Source organism: Urocampus carinirostris, chromosome 14, assembly GCF_059441175.1.
Source record: "Urocampus carinirostris isolate Australia breed hairy pipefish chromosome 14, RoL_Ucar_1.0, whole genome shotgun sequence".
In the NCBI taxonomy this organism is placed as follows: Eukaryota; Metazoa; Chordata; class Actinopteri; order Syngnathiformes; family Syngnathidae; genus Urocampus; species Urocampus carinirostris.
The window spans coordinates 28723340-28743463 of NC_142362.1; the positions used below are offsets into that span (position 1 = coordinate 28723340).

Here is a 20124-nt window from a genome sequence, read left to right on the forward strand (position 1 = left end):
AATCCACAGAGTAGCAAAACAGTGCAAAGTAAACCTCTATACAGCGAGGGATTACTGTATAAAATATCACAATGTTAGAGAGTTTCTGTCATTCAAGGAACGCTATCCAGGCAGATAAGGGAATGATCCAAGAGTGTAAGTTTGTGCCTATTGTGGCATTTTCGCAAGCGCTGTCGGACAACAAACTTTATGGTTGCAACCTTCTTCCCAGGAACAGGTGACCCAAGTCCTTGCAGACACGCCTACATCACTCCGGTAAATAGCTCAACCGTTAGGTTCACCTTCGGCCCATCAAAGTTCCCCAGGTGGACGTCTGGAGGAGAAAGGCGACATACTCTCCAAATAACTCCGAAGCAGTGACAGGTTGGCCCTTTCTTTTGGGACGGGAACTGATCACATACGAGAAATGGTAAGTCGGCTGTTTATTTGAGACTCTTTGTGATCAAGGGCTTTCTAAATACATTTGGTTTGACTTTTTGACATATTTTTGAGTAATGGCTCTTGGTGAAAAATATTGATTTCAAGTAAATTCGGATAAATATCCCTGCTGATCAGAGAGCCTTTGCTCCATTTTGTTCATCTAGGGCAGGGATCAGCAAACGTTTTTATTTGCGGGGCAGATTGGATGAATAAATGTGGCAAAAGGGCGGTGCCACTAGGTAAAAATATGTTTTTTGTATCTATCAATAACTTCTGCAATCTGATAACTTGTCAAAACATGAGGAAGAAAAGACAATCTGGGGTATCACATTTCTTTCATATTGTCGCCGCTATTTCAAACATGTACGGTTATCCTTCGGTTTTCAAAGGGCATACGTTTCCAAAATGGACCAGATATAGTCTAAACCCGCAAAGTAGATACCTTCATTTGTTTATTTATTTATTTTAAATTATCATACATTGAAACCAAAGAATAAACCCTATCTACAAACTCAAGCACAAAAACTCAAGCCGTTGCCTGTCAATGCCAAGATCCGGCTCATCTCTGGAGAGTGGAATAGGGCTTTACACCGAAAACAATGGTGACCATATGATGAGTGCTGTAAGAGTTACATCAGGTTACTTCTCCTGCTACTGGTAACCATGGAAACCAGTCCTATATGTGGGGAGCAAACCCCCACCCAAAAAAAGGCTTGGAGAGGAATGGGTGCCGCACGGCTGTATAAGCCGAAGACACACAGAAGGATCTGGTGCCCCGGCAACCCTGGTGGTTCAGGGAACTGTGAACAGTCATGCAGTGACAACTGCTAACTAAGACATACTGATTTATTCAAATGAAGGTTACAGTGACACCATTTTTAAAAATGATGCTTGCAAACTCAAATATGTCGATTAGAGTGGACAAATGACTTACTTTGTTATTTCTCGTTTAAGTGTACAGGAGAAGTGAAAGGTCCGGCTGGGTCCTCAGCTAGGTTCTTTTATCTTCCGCTCGGTAGTACAACAAGACTAACCAAACTAAGAATATCTCATCCAATACCTTGAACCAAGTATAAGTGTTCTATGTTTGGAACAGTTTGATATACAAGGTATCACATTTTGTGATAGTTATTTGAAAATCCTACTGTAATATTTAAAAAGTTATTCCACAAAGTCAGGACAGTCGCTCAGTGCGTACATTATCACCTGTATTTGATTTAGATATTCATATATGTATTTAATTAGGTATTTCTAACAAACAAGAGACTTTGAGCCATAATATATCACAAAATCAAGGGACATAACGTCAAAGCCACAAAGTTTGTTTTCAACAACATTTAGGGTACAGGTGATGCAATGTATTGTTCGATGTTATACTTAAAATTTCAGAAAAAAAATTGTTTTTCCACTAGTGATTTAGGATCTAGTATCAGTATTGTCAAAGTCGAGCTCTGCTCCGTCTCTGAAAGGCAGGATGACACTTTACACTGAAAAAAAAAATTGGCGACTAGATGATCTGAGTTGGATCAGGAGGTTTTCCCTGCTACTGGTAACCATGGAAACCAGTACTGTTCAATGTGGAGGAGCAAACCCCTATCTAAAGAAAAAAAAAAACGCCCTGGAGAACGATAACGATTCTGGCGGTTAAAGGATCGCTATACTTTGTATAGATTTTTTTTTCTTTGTTTATATAAATAACTTCTGCACTGTCAAAGTATAATTTTAAAACAAATCTTGCTCATATGTTGCACTATTGATTCAGAATGCTATCACTCTTTTACTTCAGAGGATAATTTGTCGCCATCAAGTGGACGGCTTTGTGAAAACAAAAATATAGCGTAAAAACGCTTTTGATTTCCTTTGGCAAATGGAGAAGTCTACATTTGTTGGCGATAGAAAGCATCTCCCTCTGCCTTTTGTTAGTCCAGAGCGTTCTGTTGACATGATGGCTTTTAGAGAAACACAAAATTGTCTGTCACAAAGAAATCCGAATCACTGCAGCACTTTGCACATAGAAATGGGGGAAAATTGTTTTTAATAATAAATTACATTTGTATTTACCACTAGGAGGTGCTAAATCACACACAGTGTCCCTTTAAAAAAAGTTGCACATTGTATTAAAACATTTTAGGAGAAAAAATAATTTTAGAAAAATTGTCTTATTTACATTTGCTTTTGTTTTCTTTTTTCTTTCTTTATTCAAGTAATTTAACTTCTCTATCTTGTTAGTATTTTACTGCTAAGTATTCTGAAATATCTCAAGACAAACAAGTGCAACATTTTTTGTGTCAAACTCAGATTAACAAGGTAGCGAAATTACATACAGTCCATGAAAGGGTCATCAGTGCTCACAACATTGTAACAATAACTAAAGTTTGTGATCTTCTATTGGGGCCAGATAGTTGCAGAATGTCTGACACCATTATTCTACGGCCTGCGGGCCACATATTACCCATCGGGCTTTTTACCCCCACCCGCTGAGTGAAAATGTTTAGAATATAATGAAAATATGCATACACTTGTAAAAAGAAAACTTTCTACCAATTAAAATGTGTTGAATCTGCACCACTCTTGTCCCTAGTCTCCCCAAATTGAAATACATGATTCTTTACTTGATATTTTTGTCATGTAATTATTTTCTTTATAAAATGTAATCAAAGAATAAACTTTTGAGCTAGCTACATTGCGTTTTGATTTTTTTCAATGCATGTTATCGAGTTGTATGCTTTAAAAATGATTATCATTTATTACTTTGCTTTAATTATGAGCGTTTCAAAACCAATTTGATTAGATGGTTTTTTTTATTGACCAAAAATATATACACTCACACACACATATATATATATATATATATATATATATATATATATATATATATATATATATATATATATATATATATAACATGCCTGCATGTTAGTTTATTAATAAATCCATATTGTCACTGCTGTTCTAATAGGAATTATCTATCTTTTGTCCTTTTTAATATTTGCCTAATTAGGAAAACATGGAAAATATATTTTTTAAAATGTCCTTAAATAAATATGGACTTAAATGATTTTTTTTCCTCATGTATTATGAGGTTTCAGATTCCAGACTGTATCGATAGAAACAAAAAAATAATTTGTACCCTACCGGCCCTTTAGCCAAACTTTTTTAAAGCCACAGTGTGTATTTTTTGATCACTGAATCCCGCTGTATATTGTAGTGTTTTTTTAATTCACATTTTCATGATGGTTCATGAATGTTTGCTTATTTTTTTAATCAATATTGTTTTTTGATATATATTATGTTTATTTACCACCAGGAGATATTAAGTATTAGATACTGTCCCTTTAACCCACGGGTGGGATAACGATGGCCCTTCGGCCATATGCAGCCAGGCCAGATTAATAAATCGGACAAAAATGGTCTAGGTATAATGACAATTTATTTAATAGTAAGTAAATAAACAGAAATACTACCAAATTAAATATCAGATTTTGTGCTTAAAACAGGGACCTGATATATAATTATGCTTTAATCAATTTTATGAGACTAATCTCATTAAAACAAAAGCAAAAACTGGGGACATTTAGATAGGTTTCTTGGCTCTGCCCCTATTCCAAATCTTTTATTTCAGCCATGTGAAATATATGGTCTGCGGAACAGATCTGGCCAGTTGGTTGGTTTAATCTGGCCCGCCATAAATTTCTGAGTATGTCAAAAAAAGAAGCGGGTGTCTTGGTCATTTCTATCAAAAGTGATGATTGTTAAAATAAATGTGAACTAACCGCTTTCTCCAGCTGCTGGAGGGCAGTGTTCAGTTTTTTTTTTAGCACGGTGATTTGGTTCAGGTGTAAAACTGCATCCACTCAATTGTTAAGATAGACCAGTTAACACATTCAACGCCAAACTTGAAAATCTGTTTTCTCAATTGTTTGTGAAAAACTGAGTTTAGAAAAAACCTCCATTGTCATTTGTGATTATAGTATTTAGGGTAAGTTCCTATAGGAGCCTGAATGATAAAGCATAAGACAAAAGGTAAAACATTCTGTTACTGATTCGGTGTTCTGAAATTCCTTCCTACCTACTCATTCCTTCTTACTCTCTCAAGACATCCAACCGTAGACAGACCTGACAACAGCAATTTTGTTTTCTTTATAATTAAGTAAAACCAGCAACACTGAAACTTTTTCATGGCCTGGAGAGGAAAAAGGGCCACCAGATTTTACTTGCCCAAGACACACCACAGGAAATTGGGCCACTACGACCCTCGAGGTTAAGGGATCCTTCCACCCACCAACCCATAAAATGAGGGTTGGCATGCATACATACACTGCGTGATTACTACAGTCAACAAACACAATGCTAGAAAGCTACAGAACAAATCTTCACAAATTAATGTCAGCGTTGTGCGTATGCATCCGCACTCGGCATTGGTAAGACGGCTCTAGGGGTAGGAAGGAATTTCAAAACAGAAAGTCAAGATTTGGCCCAAGAGCCTCCCTGTTTTATTCCAATACGACCCGCAACTCAAAAAGTCTGCCCAACTCCTTTGTACACACTGTTGATTTCACCATTTTCCACTGTAAAATGGAAATCAGATATAAAAGCAGTTTCCCTTTGTGTTTCCTGTCCTGCTTTTAATTACCTTCTGATAGGGACTGACCTTTTGCTCATCAGGCACGTGCAAGTCCGCTCGATAACAACGCAATTTAGAGGATGACGCTGGCATTATAGTTCAAAGTACAACATGCCTTTTCAGCCTGAGTCATCACCCAAGAAAGTAACTAACCATTAACTGCCATCCTGACGCTTTCACGGAAAATTAACTTTTTATCTTGAAGGACTTGGCTGGCCTTGTATTTACCTTGCCGTCAATAAAAACTCTTAATAGCACGTGTGCTGAGACATTTACCTCTCAAGCTCATTACTTTTTCATTTTTGACAGGATGTGGCCAACGGGTACAAGCCAAAGGTGATTTCTATGACCAAGCGGCCCGGTCAGACCTTCGGCTTCTATTTAAGGATAGAGCGCGATGAGGAGGGCCACCTGATCCGCTGCCTGGAAATGGGGGGCCCGGCCGAGCTGTCTGGCATGAAAGACGGGGACCGTGTCCTCCGAGTCAATGGCAAGTTCGTGGAAGGCCTTTCTCATTCGGAGGCAAGTGAGCATGCGTATGTTATAGAAGAGAATAGAATAGAATAGAAGAGAATACAGGGTGTCCTTGGTTTTTTGCAGGGGTTACCTTCCAAAAAGGTCCCGCGATAGTCAAAACCTGTGAAGTAAAAATATTTCTTAGATATCAGTAACATATAATGTAACAAATTAACAACCATGCTCAAGTATCCCCGATCAACTCAAGCACCCCCTAAAATTATAGCATTTTTAAAACTTTTCCTTAAAGTAAGACCGGATAGGCTAAAATATGACAAATCTTCAATCATTTTTTTAAATATGTGAACAACGCAGCGTCAGAAATACTCCACTGCCTTGAAATGGTTAAGTCCATTTGATTCCTAGCACCTGCTCTTGCCCCCTCCCTGCTCCTCTGTTGCTCTGCAAGTGTCACTTGCGGAAAAGTGGCGGAATCTGTGGGTGATATGGTTTATTATGGTGAGAGTGCCATAGATGTTGCATTAGGTTACAATACACAAAATATAGTCAGGATCAACAAAAAACATAGGTAATATATGAAACTGTTCCAGAAGTCCATGCCACAACGGCGCAGCCTCCCATCTAACCTGGCTGGTCGATGCAGATGATCACATGTTTCAGAATCTCCATTTTCTATTCTAAGCATTCTAAACCAGACTACTGTCTTTGTACGTAGACTATGTTTTCATACTTCCAGTCGCATTTATTTATTTTCCTCAAAGCCCTGTCTGGATGCCATCACTTGGTTCGTTGCCTTCAGTCTATAAAATTGGAATAAATAATAGTAACCCTGTAGAATACAATAGAATAGAACTGTCTTTGTTCAAAACCTTGAACATCATAGAATAGGAGCTTGCTCTGTCCGCTCCACGCATCGGCCCGGTATAGCAGTACCTCCGGGAACGGTGCATTCGCAATGATCGCAGCAAGGCTTTAGGGCTAGGACCTTAGCTTGGCCTTTTGGCTAAGAGTAAGTGTCCCGGCTCCTAGGCTTTGTAGCGTATTATGAACTGACCGATAACGGATAATGGATAATGAATAGCGAAGATAGAACAATAACCCTTAAAAAACCCCCTTGAACATCATAGTGAACATGGTTTGCAAAGTAATTAGACATGGCACTCCAGGCTAAAGATAGATAGATAGATAGATAGATAGATACTTTATTCATCCCCTAAGGGAAATTCACATTTCCAGCAGCATCCCTGAGCTGAGAACAATACAATAATAAAGCCAAAAGAAAACAATATTCAAATACCCAGTGTGACGTGCAAATGCCCACTTTAGCATGTTATATAGATTAACTAAATAGTGCTACACAGAACACATAATGCAGTAAGATCCAATGTAGGTGGTGTGGTTTAATGTGGGCCTTTACTCTGCCGGGTGGAGTTAAAGAGCCTCATGGCATGAGGAAGAAAAGATCTCTTCAGTCTGTCCGTAGTACAAGACAGTGACAGCAGTCTGTCACTGAAACTGCTCTTCTGTCCGGAGATAATGCTGTGAAGCGGATGCGATGGATTGTCCATGATTGACCTCAGCTTTTTCAGTGCCTGTCTCTCAGCTGCTGTTGTTAGGCTGTCCAGCTCTTTGCCCACAACAGAGCTCGCTTTCCTAGCCAGTTTATTGAGACGAGAGGCATCCTTCTTCTTGACGCTGCCTCCCCAACATGCTGCCGCATAGAAGAGGGCGCTTGCCACTACTGTCTCATAGAATATTTTCAGGAGCTTTTTGCAGATGTTGAAGGAGGCCAGCCTTCTGAGGAAGTAAAGTCGGCTTTGCCCTTTCCTACATAGAGCTTCTGTGTTGGCAGTCCAGTCCAGTTTGTTGTCCAGCTGCACACCCAGGTATTTGTAGGTCTGGACAAATTCTACACATTCTCCCTTGATGGTTACAGGAACCGGGTGAGTTCTGGTTCTCCTGAAGTCCACCACCATCTCTCTGGTCTTGGTGGTGTTTAGGTGCAGGTGGTTTGCGTGTTGCACACATAATAAAGACTGAAAAGAGAAAGATGGGATGGGCAATAAAAATGTTTGGAGACTGGCCTAAGTTGTAAGTGCAATTTCCTATTGTAACAATAGTGCAATGAAAAATAATTTGTCGCAATTAAAGGAGTTTTATTACATTTAGCAGCAGACCCATTTGTCAAAACCTTAAATTCTGGACTACAAGCCACTCATTTTTTTCCTACATTTTAAACACTGCGGCTGTAAATCTGGTGAGGCTTATTCTTTATTCTTTACAAAGGAAAACAGCGAGATGCTCTAATCCACAACTCATGCGCTCTAAATACAAAACCACCGCTGTGCCGTCTGGGCACACTGGATGACCTTTTAGATTAGAAATGAGTATATGTTTGTGCCAACATCCTTAATATAACACATAACAGGAGCAAAACAGGAGGTTTTACAGAACTTTATTGAATTTGACAATGTACTCAAGATATTTCAAGTTTTCACCCAAAAAACAAATCCTCAATTTATACGAATTAAACAGCAAGGGGAGTTATCCATCAAAAACACTTCTCTTATCATCTCATTGGCGTCAATGTCAGGTCACTGAAGTTTTGTTTAATCCTCCACAGAAGATCACAAGTGAATGCATTTTGGTCTATTAACGCAGCAAACACCTATGGCGACAATACAAAAAGACAGGTCTGTCTTGTCGGTTGAAAATAGTTTGTGTAATATAGTGTAACAATCTGTGAAGCCCTTTGAGACTCTTCGTGATTTAGGGCTATACAAATAAAAATGACTTGACTTGACTTGACTTGTGTTGTAATCTGGCACTATGCTCCACAGTATGGTTGTAATCCAGAAATATAGCTCTCACATATTATGCAACAAAGCCCTAATTCGCATTTTCCTTTGCTGCAGTAATAAATACTGTATGTTCTCATCCTTGTAATTATCATCTTAAATGGCCACATGATCCAAACTATCATATGAATAATGTCAGCAAAAACATGGATGCCGACACCCCAAACAAGCCTCACCGTATTTAAAGTTGCATTGTTTAAAGTGTAAGGAAAAAGTAGCGGCTTGTATTCTGTAATTTACGGTAGTCTAATGCGCTTGTTTAGGGTGTTGATGGCCCTACGGAAGAAGCTGTCTCTAAGCCTGTTAGTCCTTGATCTAAGGGACCTGAAGTGCCTACCGAAGAGCAACAGATCAAAGAGGTTGGAAAATCTATGCTCATGTATGCTTTTGCAATTTGAGGCAGGTGGTGGAGTTGGTGAAAAGCAGCGGGGCCACAGTCACGTTCCACACCCTGGACGAAGCTTCGTACAAGCAGGCAAAGATGCAGGGCGTGAACCTGGGCGAGCCTCAGCGAACGCCGGAGCTCAAAAAGACCGCCCAGCACATTCTGAAACCCAAACTCTGCTACCTACTTAAGTCCGGCTCAGGCTACGGCTTCTCCCTTCGATCTGTCAAAGGTGAATTCATAAAATCCGACAGCTACTAAATGACAAACATACTTCTCCAGAAACTTTGATAAAACTGTGATTAATCCTGTGGCATGCAGTGAGGAACATGTCTGGGCTAATGTGTGCCCCGAATCAGATTCCTTGGTCTCACTATTGCCCTCTGTCACCAGGCAAGAGAACTGCATGCCTCACTCAGCAAATGCAAAAGTGTTGTTAATCCTAAATTTTAAATGAGAAATAACCTTAACACTGAATAGATATAATCATTTCATATATGTTTTACTTGTATAAGATATAAAAGGGAGCAGAATCGATGTAGTATGTATGCATGACCTATGGTTTCACACGTAATTTTTGATATCACATCGGGGTACCCCCCCTTGCTTTATAGGCCTGGTGAGTCAACTCGCTCCCCTTGCTTGTCTAAGGTTTTTATCACCAGTGAGAAAAGCGAGGGTGGTGATCATGTTTTCGTTTGGGCTGTATGTGTGTGTGTATGTTGGTTGGAAGTATGTGTGTGTGCTTGTGTATAATATATATATATATATATATATATATATATATATATATATATATATATATATATATATATATATATATATATATATATATATATATATATATGTATTTATCTTTTTTTAATTTTATTTTTTTTACATCTATTTATAGATATATAAATGTATTTGGCTGTGTGTTTGTGTCTGTCCAAGATAAATATGATCACCATCCTTCACAAGCAGTCAGGTAAGTTACCTTGGATGTGAAAAATGCAACAAAGAAGCCGACTCAGCACTTTTAGTTTTGTTAACACTGTATTTTTTTCAGCAAAAAAATAGAGCAAGAGGATGACGGAACAGCTGCTTTGTTACTTATTTTGTTTCTCCTTCAATTTTTTTGTTCCTCGAGGTTAATCTTTTCCAAACTAAAAGTAGACAATTCCACATTTGTGCGAAATAACCATTCCCGATTGCTCACAAATAAACTATGCAAATTCAGGTTCTCTTCGAGCCCGGGCGCTCAAATCAAGTTAATTTGTCGGGCCGGGCCGGACCGGGCTTTTTGGGGAAGGTCAGGTCAGGCTGGAATTTTTAGGCCCGATCTCGCCTCAACTGTCTGCATTCAATCCAAAATGTCATAATTTTGTTCAGGCTAGATCCCGGACACCCACGCTTATCAAGTTTTCTGTTGGAAACCCTTCATATTCAGGCGAAAAGGGCGTGTACGTGTCTGAGGTGGTCCCGGGCGGTGTGGCGGAGCATGCCGGCGTCAAAACAGACGACCGTTTGGTGGAGGTGAACGGCGAGAGTATCGAGAACTACACACACGAGCAAATTGTGGACAAAGTCAAAGCGGCAGGCGGGAGCCTCATGTTTTTACTGGTGGACGAGGAGACCGACCGATACTACCGCGGCTTGGACACCAAGATCACGGCTCACTTGGCCACCACCAAGTTCCTCCCTCAGAAACCTCGCGTTGTCCACTTGAGCAAAGAGCCCGGCGGTTACGGCTTCCTTCTCAAGGAGGAAGCCAACATGGCAGGCAAGTGTATTGCGTACTCCAGTCACCATGGGAACGAGCAATATGGAGGAACACCCTGCCATACGTAGAAATAAATGTATAAATTACATAAATACCTAGAAATATTTGCCGTGTTACTAAAAGACCACATAAGTAAATTACATAATACTGTACCTAAAGTTGGGGCATAAATGCAATGTATTCATTCTTTCATGCATTTTGTAAATTATTTTTTTTCGGTATTTACTTTGCCATATTTTTGGATCTGTATTTTGGTCATGTGCATAATCAACTGCAATGCCTTTACCACCACTAGGGGAAAAGTACAGCAAGTTTGACTCGCCCCGTCATTTGAATAACATTTTGTCGTGCCAAAGTTCACAATGAAATGAACACTACAAATATTACCGGAATAAATGACACCTATGACAAAATTCACAACAATACAAGAAAAAATGCATGAGTTTCAGATTTAATTTCCCCCTATGCTGGTCGGTGCTGTGAAATGCTCTTCCCCCTGAGATTCGATCTGCAACCTCAGTGGAAATGTTTAAATCTAAACTTAAAACACACTTCTATTCTATAGCATATGAATAACCTATATTTTATGTTGACAATATCTGTGTATTATTTGCCCTCATGTAGGGGATGGTGTCATAATAGTCTGTGGTTTGCGATAATCTGTGGTCTGTGCAGCCCTTTGATACTCTTTGTGATTAAGGGCTACACAAATAAACATGACTTGACATGACATGAGTAAATAAATACCAGAATAATACATGAAACTTCATGACAAAATACTCAACAAAATACTTGAGAAAATAAACCGCAAAATAAATAAATGACATAAAAAACACTGAGAGAAATCAATGATTAAATACTGGTCAAAATGCACGACAAAATACTCCCAAAAATATGTCACAAAATAAATCCTGGAATAAATAAATGACAAAATGCACGCGGAAGGCACAACTCAGTACAAGGTTGAAATACATGAGAAAACAAATACCCAAATAAATAAATGACAAAATGCATCACGAAATCCACAAACCAACACCTGATAAAATACATGACAAAATAAATAGAGAAATAAATGTCAAAATGCATGATAAAATACATGACAGAAGACCAAAATACAGGATGCAATACATAGAAAATATATGGTGAAATAAATAGATGACAAAATACAAAAAAAAACTACGTGACAAAATAAATACTAAAATAGATAAATGGAAAAAACTGCATGACAAAACAGACAGCAGCATACATAACACGACAAAATAAATACTGAAATAAATGAACTGTCAAATAAATGGCTAAATGCATAAATAAAAGAATAGATTGCATTTGTTTGAGATTTCTTCATTGATTAATTTCAAAATGGCAAAACCGGTCCTCCATAACCGTAAGCCCGTCTGTGTGTGCAGGACACGTGATCACGGACATTGATAAGGACAGTCCTGCGGAGAGAGGCGGTCTCAAGGACAAGGACAGGCTGGTGGCAGTGGATGGGAGACTAATGGACGCCAGCACTCACGAGCAAGTTGTGGACGCTATCAGGCGGAGCGGAGACAAGTGCTGCCTACTAGTGGTCGACAAGGACACAGACCTCATGTATAACCAGGTTAGATCATAACATCAGGCGCATTCGTATAAACTAAAGCAGTCTTGTCAAATATACGGCTAACGCCTGTCAGATGATTGAATAAGGCCCACCATCAATTCTTGACTATGTCAAACACAGAATCCAGTCTCAAGTGATTCCTATCAAAAGTCATTAGTTTTTTAAATAAAAGCAAATTAAATGCTCTCTCCGGCTGGTAGAGGGCAGTAAGTGTGAAAGAGCTCGCATCAGGGATGAACGAGTTAATACCAGGAAATAAACATTCGCAACGTAATGTGATTATGTGAAACAGGGGTGTCAAACTCTTTTTAGCCAGATGGGGTCACATGGTACAAGGTGCACACCGGCAGGGGCCGGACGAGTAGATTAGAAACAAAAAAAAGGAAGAGAGAGGGAGAAAATGAGAGAGAGAGAGAGACAAAGAGCAAAAGAGAGAAGGAGAAAGAGGAAAGATGGAGAGAGAGAGAGAGAGAGAGAGACAGAGAGAACAAGAGAGCGGGAGAGAGAAAGAGGGAGAAAAAATGAAAGAGAGAGATGAGGAGAGGGAGAGATAAAGAAGAAAAAAGAAAAAGAAATATGGGTAGAGAAGAAGACAAGGTGACAGAGAGTAAGAGAGAGAACGAGGGAAAGAGAGAGAAAGAGAGAGAAAGAGAGAGGAACAGGGAGAGAAAGAAAGAAAGAAATATGGATAGAAAAAGACAGAATGAAAAAGGAAAACAAGGAGAGAAAAAAGAACGATAGGGAAAAAACAAAAAGGGAGAGACCGAGAGAGAGATGGAGAGAGAAAACAAGAGAGAAAGAGGGAGAGAGAAAAATCATCCTTTTCGATATACTCAGAAATTCATGGCTGACCAGATTAGATCATCCAATAGGTCTAATCTAGCCTGGAGGCCATATGCTTGACATGCCTGCCATACAGGGAAATCTTGTAGAAAAATGATATGCACTCTCTCTTTAAAATTAGCAGAATAGTCTTTCAACAGAACAAGATTTGTATTTTTTTTCAGTGATATGTGAGACGCACAGTTAATAGTTTATTTGTTGCCGTCGAGAGGCATGGGTGCCACCAGGCCGTACTTGCCCAATACACAGGAAATAGTGCTGTGTGGTTAAGGGAAAATTAAATGAGTGATGGTGTGTTTGTGTCCACCCAGGCTAAAGTTTCTCCAATGCTATTTTGGGATGAGAAAAAGGACTCTTTTTCCCCACCGAGTTACTCTGAAGCTACAACCTTTCCCGCCTTGTTTAAAGCGCCAACACCGACTCGGAACAAGAAGAAAAATGAAGAATTAGAGCTCAAACCCAAGCTCTGTAAAATGGAGAAGACGGCGGCGGGTTTCGGTTTCCATCTCAACGGCATCCAGGGCGTATTTGGGCAGTACATTAAAGAGGTACGTCGAATGAAAGAATACGTAAAATCGCATCATTTGGGGTTGGGCGTGCCTCTCAGCAGTGTTGGTTGGGCGTCTTACTGAAAAAATAAATAAGAAATTAGTTACAGTTCCTAGATACTTCGTTTTCAGGGGTCTCAAACTCAAACCCTTGGTAACAAAAGTGAGTGCATCCTAAAGTAAAAGTTCCTGAAGGTCAATATATCGTGTGGCCACCATGATTTTGCAAACATCGTTAATCCTCCTGGCCATAGATTTCACCAGAGCCTCACAAATTGCTACTGCAATGCTCCTTCACTCCTCCATGACAACATGACTGAGCTGGGGGATATTCAGGATCTTGTGATTCTCCAACTTCTGTTTGAGAATACCCCAAAGATGTTCTATTTGATTTAGATCTGGAGATATGCTTGGCCAGTCCGTCCCCTTTACCCATAGCCCCTTTGGAAAGGCCTTGGTCATTCTAGAGGTGTATTTGCGGTCATTGTCAGGCTGGAACATTGCCTTGCAACCCCGTTTCTGGAGGGAGATCATCCCCTGCTCCAGTAGTTTACAGTACATACTTGGGTTTGTGTTTCTCTTAACGAAATGCAACTTCCCAATTCCATTCGCTCATGCAGCCTCAAACCATGGCATCCCCAACACCATGCTTGACTTAAATTAGGCAAAAACAAGGGAAAAAAGAGAAATACAGGTGTTTTGTTGGGGGTGGGTGGGTACATGTAGCAGCAAGATGGCTGACAACAAGGTGAACTCCATCTAAGTAAGGCTTATGTTATGTAGAATAAATGCAAATTTCTCTACCGATGAGTATTTTAAAACATGGACGTTTATTTCTCAGTTAATGTATTTTTGTTCATTTGTTTTTTTAATGAATTATACTTTTCCCACCAGGAGGCGCATAATGATACACACTGTCCCTTTAGACTTTCATATTAAGGCTGGGGCTTAAAACTATCACTCTGCAGGCCACTATTGGCCCCCGGACCGCAATTTTGAGACCCCTGATCTAGTTTCAAATTACATACATGCGCGCTTATAGACTGCTTCAAACTAGCCACATAATAAAAGACAAAGAAGAAAATGTGTACACCAACTTGTGAAGCCTTTATATATCTCAGCATGTGAAATCTTGATAGATTGGAAACACACCTTTAGCCAAGACAATCCATATCCATTTTGTCTCCAGGCTTTATACCACTGAAAGGTCTTCTCCATTTCTGGGTACTGCCCAATACTTTTTCTGTTTTTCTCCAGGCATAGTGCACAGTAATCCCTCAGTTATTGCAGTTTATGGGAGCAGAACCCCACAATTAAAGACTTTGAATCCTTGAACCAGCAATAACCAAAGTGCAAAGTAGTGATGTGTCACTGTAGTGCAAAAATAATTTTACAGAAAATACCCAAATTCGGCACACTTCAACTGTTAATTCTGTACTCAGATTTTCCCAATTGATTTCCCATTTGTGGTTCATGTATTCCTACCTCCCTCCCCACACGTTTCATTCCATTCATTACCAGTGACACAACCAAATATGTGTTTATAAGCTGACTCCCTGATGTCCGTATTTTATAGTTGGAAGATCAGCTTGCATGCGAGTATATGTAGTAGAGAGAACATCTACATAAGGAGAAATTCAGGGCTCTCATGCTTGAGACATCACTACTGTAACTGTATTCAGATGTATTTTTTTTTAGGTCAATATAAAAACACCCTTTCAGTGATTGCCTTACTTGATTGAGGGTTGTATGTGACAATGTAGGTAAAGCCAAAGCCACAGTACGCAACAATCTGAGAAAACTAATGAATGGTTTGCATTTGTAAAGTAGATGTTGAAGGATTTTATACATTTTGACTATAAAGGATTTTGTACGATCAAATACAAATTACATTTATATAAAAATTATGTCCACTGGCTGAGCTGTGGGGCGAGGTCAATGCAAACAAGTAAAGAATGACGTTTACAGGAACAGCGGGGAACTAGGACAAAGGGCTGAAAAGATAATAAGCACTTCTCGACACAGACGGCCCTGGTGACGTAGAAACGCTCGGGGATATTTTGACCATTTCAGACATCGAGGCGAGGGGGCTTTCCTGGCACGCCCATGGAACGAGCCGGCACACCAACTTGCGGGAAAAAACCGTGGGCCGGGAGAAGGAAGCGAGAAGATCGAGAGAGGAAGCTTGACGGAGACTTGAGCGACACTAATTCGACCATATATTTGATGGAGTTCACTTAGCTAAATTATTTAAGAAATTAAATCTGCCCCCGTGCGAAAATGTCGACTATTCTTGTCCAGCTTTTCCCATCAAGTAACGAGCGTGCATTGTTAGGTGAATGAAGGTTGTGTTTGGTTAATGGAGTCAGATAACTAATTCGAACAATTTGGTAAACGGTACGTACGTTTTAATATATTAATTCCTAACAAGGTGTCAAGTGGTAACGCACCAAGTAATATCGACACCAGGGTTACAAAATGTCCTACATAACGCATTACTACTCGTTACCAAGCAAGAGTACTTGGTTCCTTGATAACGCATTGGTCCCAACCCTGTGTTCTCCAGGTGGTGAAAGGAGGCGCCGCCGACCTGGCCGGCCTGCAGGATGACGACGTGGTCGTAGAGGTAAACGGCAAGAACGTGGAGTTGTGTACGCACGAGGAGGTGGTGGAGATGATCCGTGGTACCGGCAACCGGTTGGAGATGCTGGTGGCCACTAAGAAGGTTTACGAGCAGCTCACGGCCCGGGGTACGCCCGTCACGCGTCAGCTCCTCGGCGAGACGTCGCAAGCTCAAGTCCACAGCCGAAATCAGGAGACCTCGCTCGTGAGAGAGAGGGTAAATAAAAATGGATCTCTTTGATATTCTCATATACTCCTGTTCAGAAGTTTGGTGTTGCCCAGAAATAGCCTAAGTTTTGAAGGAAAAGCACTGTTTGTCAGAGTATAACATAAAACTACCATATTGTTAAGATTCATATTTAGAAAACACTCAAAATAAGGTGAGAAGACATCAATAGATTAGGAACTTGCAAGGAAGTCCAGGAGAAGGCCCCTTAGATAATAAAATTCCATCCCTTCCTAAATCTTCAAGGCTACAAAAAATCAGATCAACCCTTCTGGGTGTAGAAATCAAAGAACAGCAACGGGATTGGCTGACAATGATGCTCTGGACAAAACAAACAACATTGAGTCCGAATACAAACAAACTTATCACATGTTTTAAACACCATAAGGCGCACCTGATTATAAGGCGCACCAACCAAAAACAGTCTTTCGTGATATATTTTTTCATGTACAGACGCTGCCCTACTTACGAACATTCCAGTTCCGAAAAACGGTAGATACGAACATTTTTATCGTGATGTCGAAAAATATCCGTGTGCACCTTTCTCCGAGTAAAGGACATTATTGTAGTGCTTCGTTCCGCCACTACCGGCGTGTGGCGTTGTGAGAGGTCATCTAGCATACACCCCGAAAAAGATATCCACTTCCTCTTCTTCGTGCGTAAACATTCTATACTGTATCTCCAGCGCGATTAGAACTTTGACATTTTTGTTTAATATCTCGTGCATCCATTCAAGAGACGAGCTGTTTCTTGTTAAATGAAAGTGGAATAAGAAAGATTGATGCGGTTGAGAAAATGGTCAGAACGCTTTTTTTGGGCCACTTAATTACGGAGGAGGACCTCTTGAAGTGCTTCTTCCAAAAGTAAGTTAAACTCAACTTTATCTTTTATAGAGCATATTATTTTATGAAATGTTTATTTTTTAGTACAAAACAATACAGGTTACTTATACAAGCCTTAAACATACTTACATAAACCTTAAACATACAAAATATAGCACTGAAGCAACTTACGAACAAATTCAACTTACAAACGGTCGTACGGAACCTATTTTGTTCGTAAGTAGGGCACTGTCTATATAGGGCGCGCTGGACTATAAGGCGCATGGAATTAAAATAACTATAATACAGTAAATGAAGAGATGTAAATTAAAATGTATTTCATCGAATGAAAATAAACGTTTAGTTTCACCACTAAAACTTGTTTAAGCAACAATGAACATGTTAACCACAAATGGGCACTGGGTGACCAATCCACATGTTGCTCAAAGGCAGAACGGTTAACGTATGCAGCATCATTTAACAATTCAAACAAGAGTAAAAGTCATTTTATACAAAACGTTAACATATTCTATATCAACACCAAAAGAGGATTTGCAATGAGTGTTCGAAAGTTGGTGTCTGAGTTGCTTCTCTTTTGTTTCCTCGTTGCAACAATTAACATGCTAAGCACAAGAAGGCACTCGAAGACCACTCTATATGTTCCTCAAAGGCAGAACAGTTAACATATGCAGTATCTTAATTGTAACTATGCATTTCCAATGTGAACTACCATATATTCTGGTATATAAGGCGCACCTGATTGATTATAAGACGCACTTTAAACTGTATTTTACCTAGGATTAAACTCATTTAAATACTGTGTATAGTATTTCGTTGTTTAGTGTTAGTAGAAGGTAACACACAAAACAACTTTCAATATCTTCATTTTACTCAGCCTTGGTTTTTATGAATATATGGTGAAACTGTCCAACTGGACACCTTGCACTGATATGTCCTTTATGTCCCGTCTTGTAGACCCCGTCTGTGTCCTCGTCTTCGTCTCACCAGAGTTTGGACGACAGACTTTGAAAACCAACAATGTGATTGATGTTCCTATTTCTCATTTCAATGGAGCACACCGATTTCTCATACATAGTAACCTTTAGCAAATTAATATTGTTATTAACGTTTTTGCCGAGCCATAACCAAATTTCAATAAAAGTTGTGATTCGCAAACCCTTTTAGCCTGTATTAAATTGAAAACTACATAATTTGTGTTCAGTGATGATGTTCAAATGACTCAGAAGTTGTTTTGATTGGGTCCTAGCGATGATAGCGACTTCAGTTTACAAGCACCATTAGGGCTTAAACCCATTACTCCTTCCCCTTAATTTTACTTTTGCTCTTGCAAAATGGGATCACGATGAGGCAAAGAAACTCCCAACTATCTGCAAAGCGTAGTGTCGTATAAGGGTGAGGGACACAAGATCATTTTTACCAAGTCGGGTCAGGGGCGCCTAAGCTGCTCCCCATCCACTCCCCCTAAGCATTACCAACCACCTGGAAGCAATCATCAGAGGGAATGAACCAATTATTTTATGGTGTTTTTTGTTATGGAAGGTAAATTTCCACAGAGGGCGCTCCGAGTGGGGCTGCAATAACTAATCGATAAAACCGATTAGAATGGATGAATAAAAGTGTCGATTCGTTGTATCACATGATTTATAAGCCACCAAGTACGTTAAATAATACGAATAAGAGTGCACACAATACCGTCATGATGCTGAGAGTTGTAGCACTGCTTTGGTTCTGCAGAGAGCGCCAAGACTGTTTTATAATACCTTATCTTACTTTTTTTTTTAATCCAAAATATTGACCATTGCATTACAAACAAAATTGGTAGGAAAGTCTCAACTTTGTCGTGATTGACTGTTTTATCATGAAACAAAATTAACAATTTTCAAGGGAACAGGGGCGGCAGTAGCTCAGGAGGTAGACCGCTCGTCTTGGGATCCCAGTTCGAATCCCGGCTTGTCCGTGTTACATGTCGAAGTGTCCTTGGGTAAGACACTGAACCCCTAATACCCCCAATAAGCAGGTTAGCGCCTTACATGGCTGCAAGGCCGCTATTGGGAAATATGTAGCACATTGTAAAGCGCTTTGGGAAGTCATTGACTTGAAAAGCGCTATATAAATGCAGATCATTTCATTTCAACAGACAGTGCTGCAGAGAAAAAAAATCAGAAAAAACAAGTTTACCTCTACACAAAAGGCAGTTGCAAGTTCCAATAACTATCCTGTTAATAACACAGTAATAACAAATTATTTCAAAGAAGCATATAAAACTGGGTGCCATTTGCGCTACTTGGTAACAAAACATAGCTCTCAGCTTAAAAAAGGTTGGAGACCCCTGAACTAGATGGAGTGGGTAGTTAAAGAGGAAGTAGCAGGAAAATACAAATCAAAACGGCCATTTGTTGAAATAAAAATTAAAATGGCAAGTTTTCCGCTAGTTGAGGCACGATAGGAACTATTATTTTCACTTTTCTGATGTGTTTTTTTTTTAATTCATTTTAATACTTTGCACTATTACTTCCCACTTTGGGGTGTCATGTCTTGAAAACACCGATTTTGCATGTCTCTGTATTCAGAGTATGCTTCTTTTCTCACAGTCAGGGCCGTGGGAGGACGGTGGTCACTTTGTGCCCATGGCTTTTTTCAGACAAACTGGTTTGCCGGTTCACCACAAATTCCAGTAGTCCTTGTCATGTTTCTAATTAGCTTGCTTCATAGCAGAGATGCATAACTTAAGTTTGGCTGTGGGGATAAATAGATCTTTATTGTCCCCGAGAGGAAATTTGTTTTCACAGACACTGCCAGATACAGTAAATATAAAACAAGGGCGCATATGTGCAATAGACAGGACATCACACATGCATATGGGTTGATACAATTAGACAGTAGTGCAGCAATAGTATAAGGGACAGAGTTTTTA

At 39.6% G+C, this 20124-nt stretch overlaps 1 protein-coding gene across 1 annotated transcript; it reads left to right on the forward strand.

The window, feature by feature from the left end:
• The first annotated feature begins 73 nt into the window (after window positions 1-73).
• On the forward strand, window positions 74-18319 carry pdzk1 (PDZ domain containing 1). Its single transcript, XM_088352809.1, has 9 exons — window positions 74-135; window positions 212-409; window positions 5354-5566; window positions 8783-8996; window positions 10194-10526; window positions 11933-12129; window positions 13284-13520; window positions 16087-16359; window positions 18165-18319. Exons 2-9 carry the CDS (start codon window positions 407-409, stop codon window positions 18216-18218), a joined length of 1524 nt encoding a protein of 507 aa, XP_088208935.1. The 5' UTR covers window positions 74-135; window positions 212-406; the 3' UTR covers window positions 18219-18319.
• The last annotated feature ends 1805 nt before the right edge of the window (window positions 18320-20124 follow it).

What these genes read in the sequence shown, in the direction of transcription:
- pdzk1 (XM_088352809.1), top strand. An exon ending in CTCCCTTCGATCTGTCAAAG is followed by an intron (nt 8,997 to 10,193) that starts GTGAATTCATAA and finishes CTTCATATTCAG; the next exon opens with GCGAAAAGGGCGTGTACGTG. An exon ending in CAGACCTCATGTATAACCAG is followed by an intron (nt 12,130 to 13,283) that starts GTTAGATCATAA and finishes GTGTCCACCCAG; the next exon opens with GCTAAAGTTTCTCCAATGCT.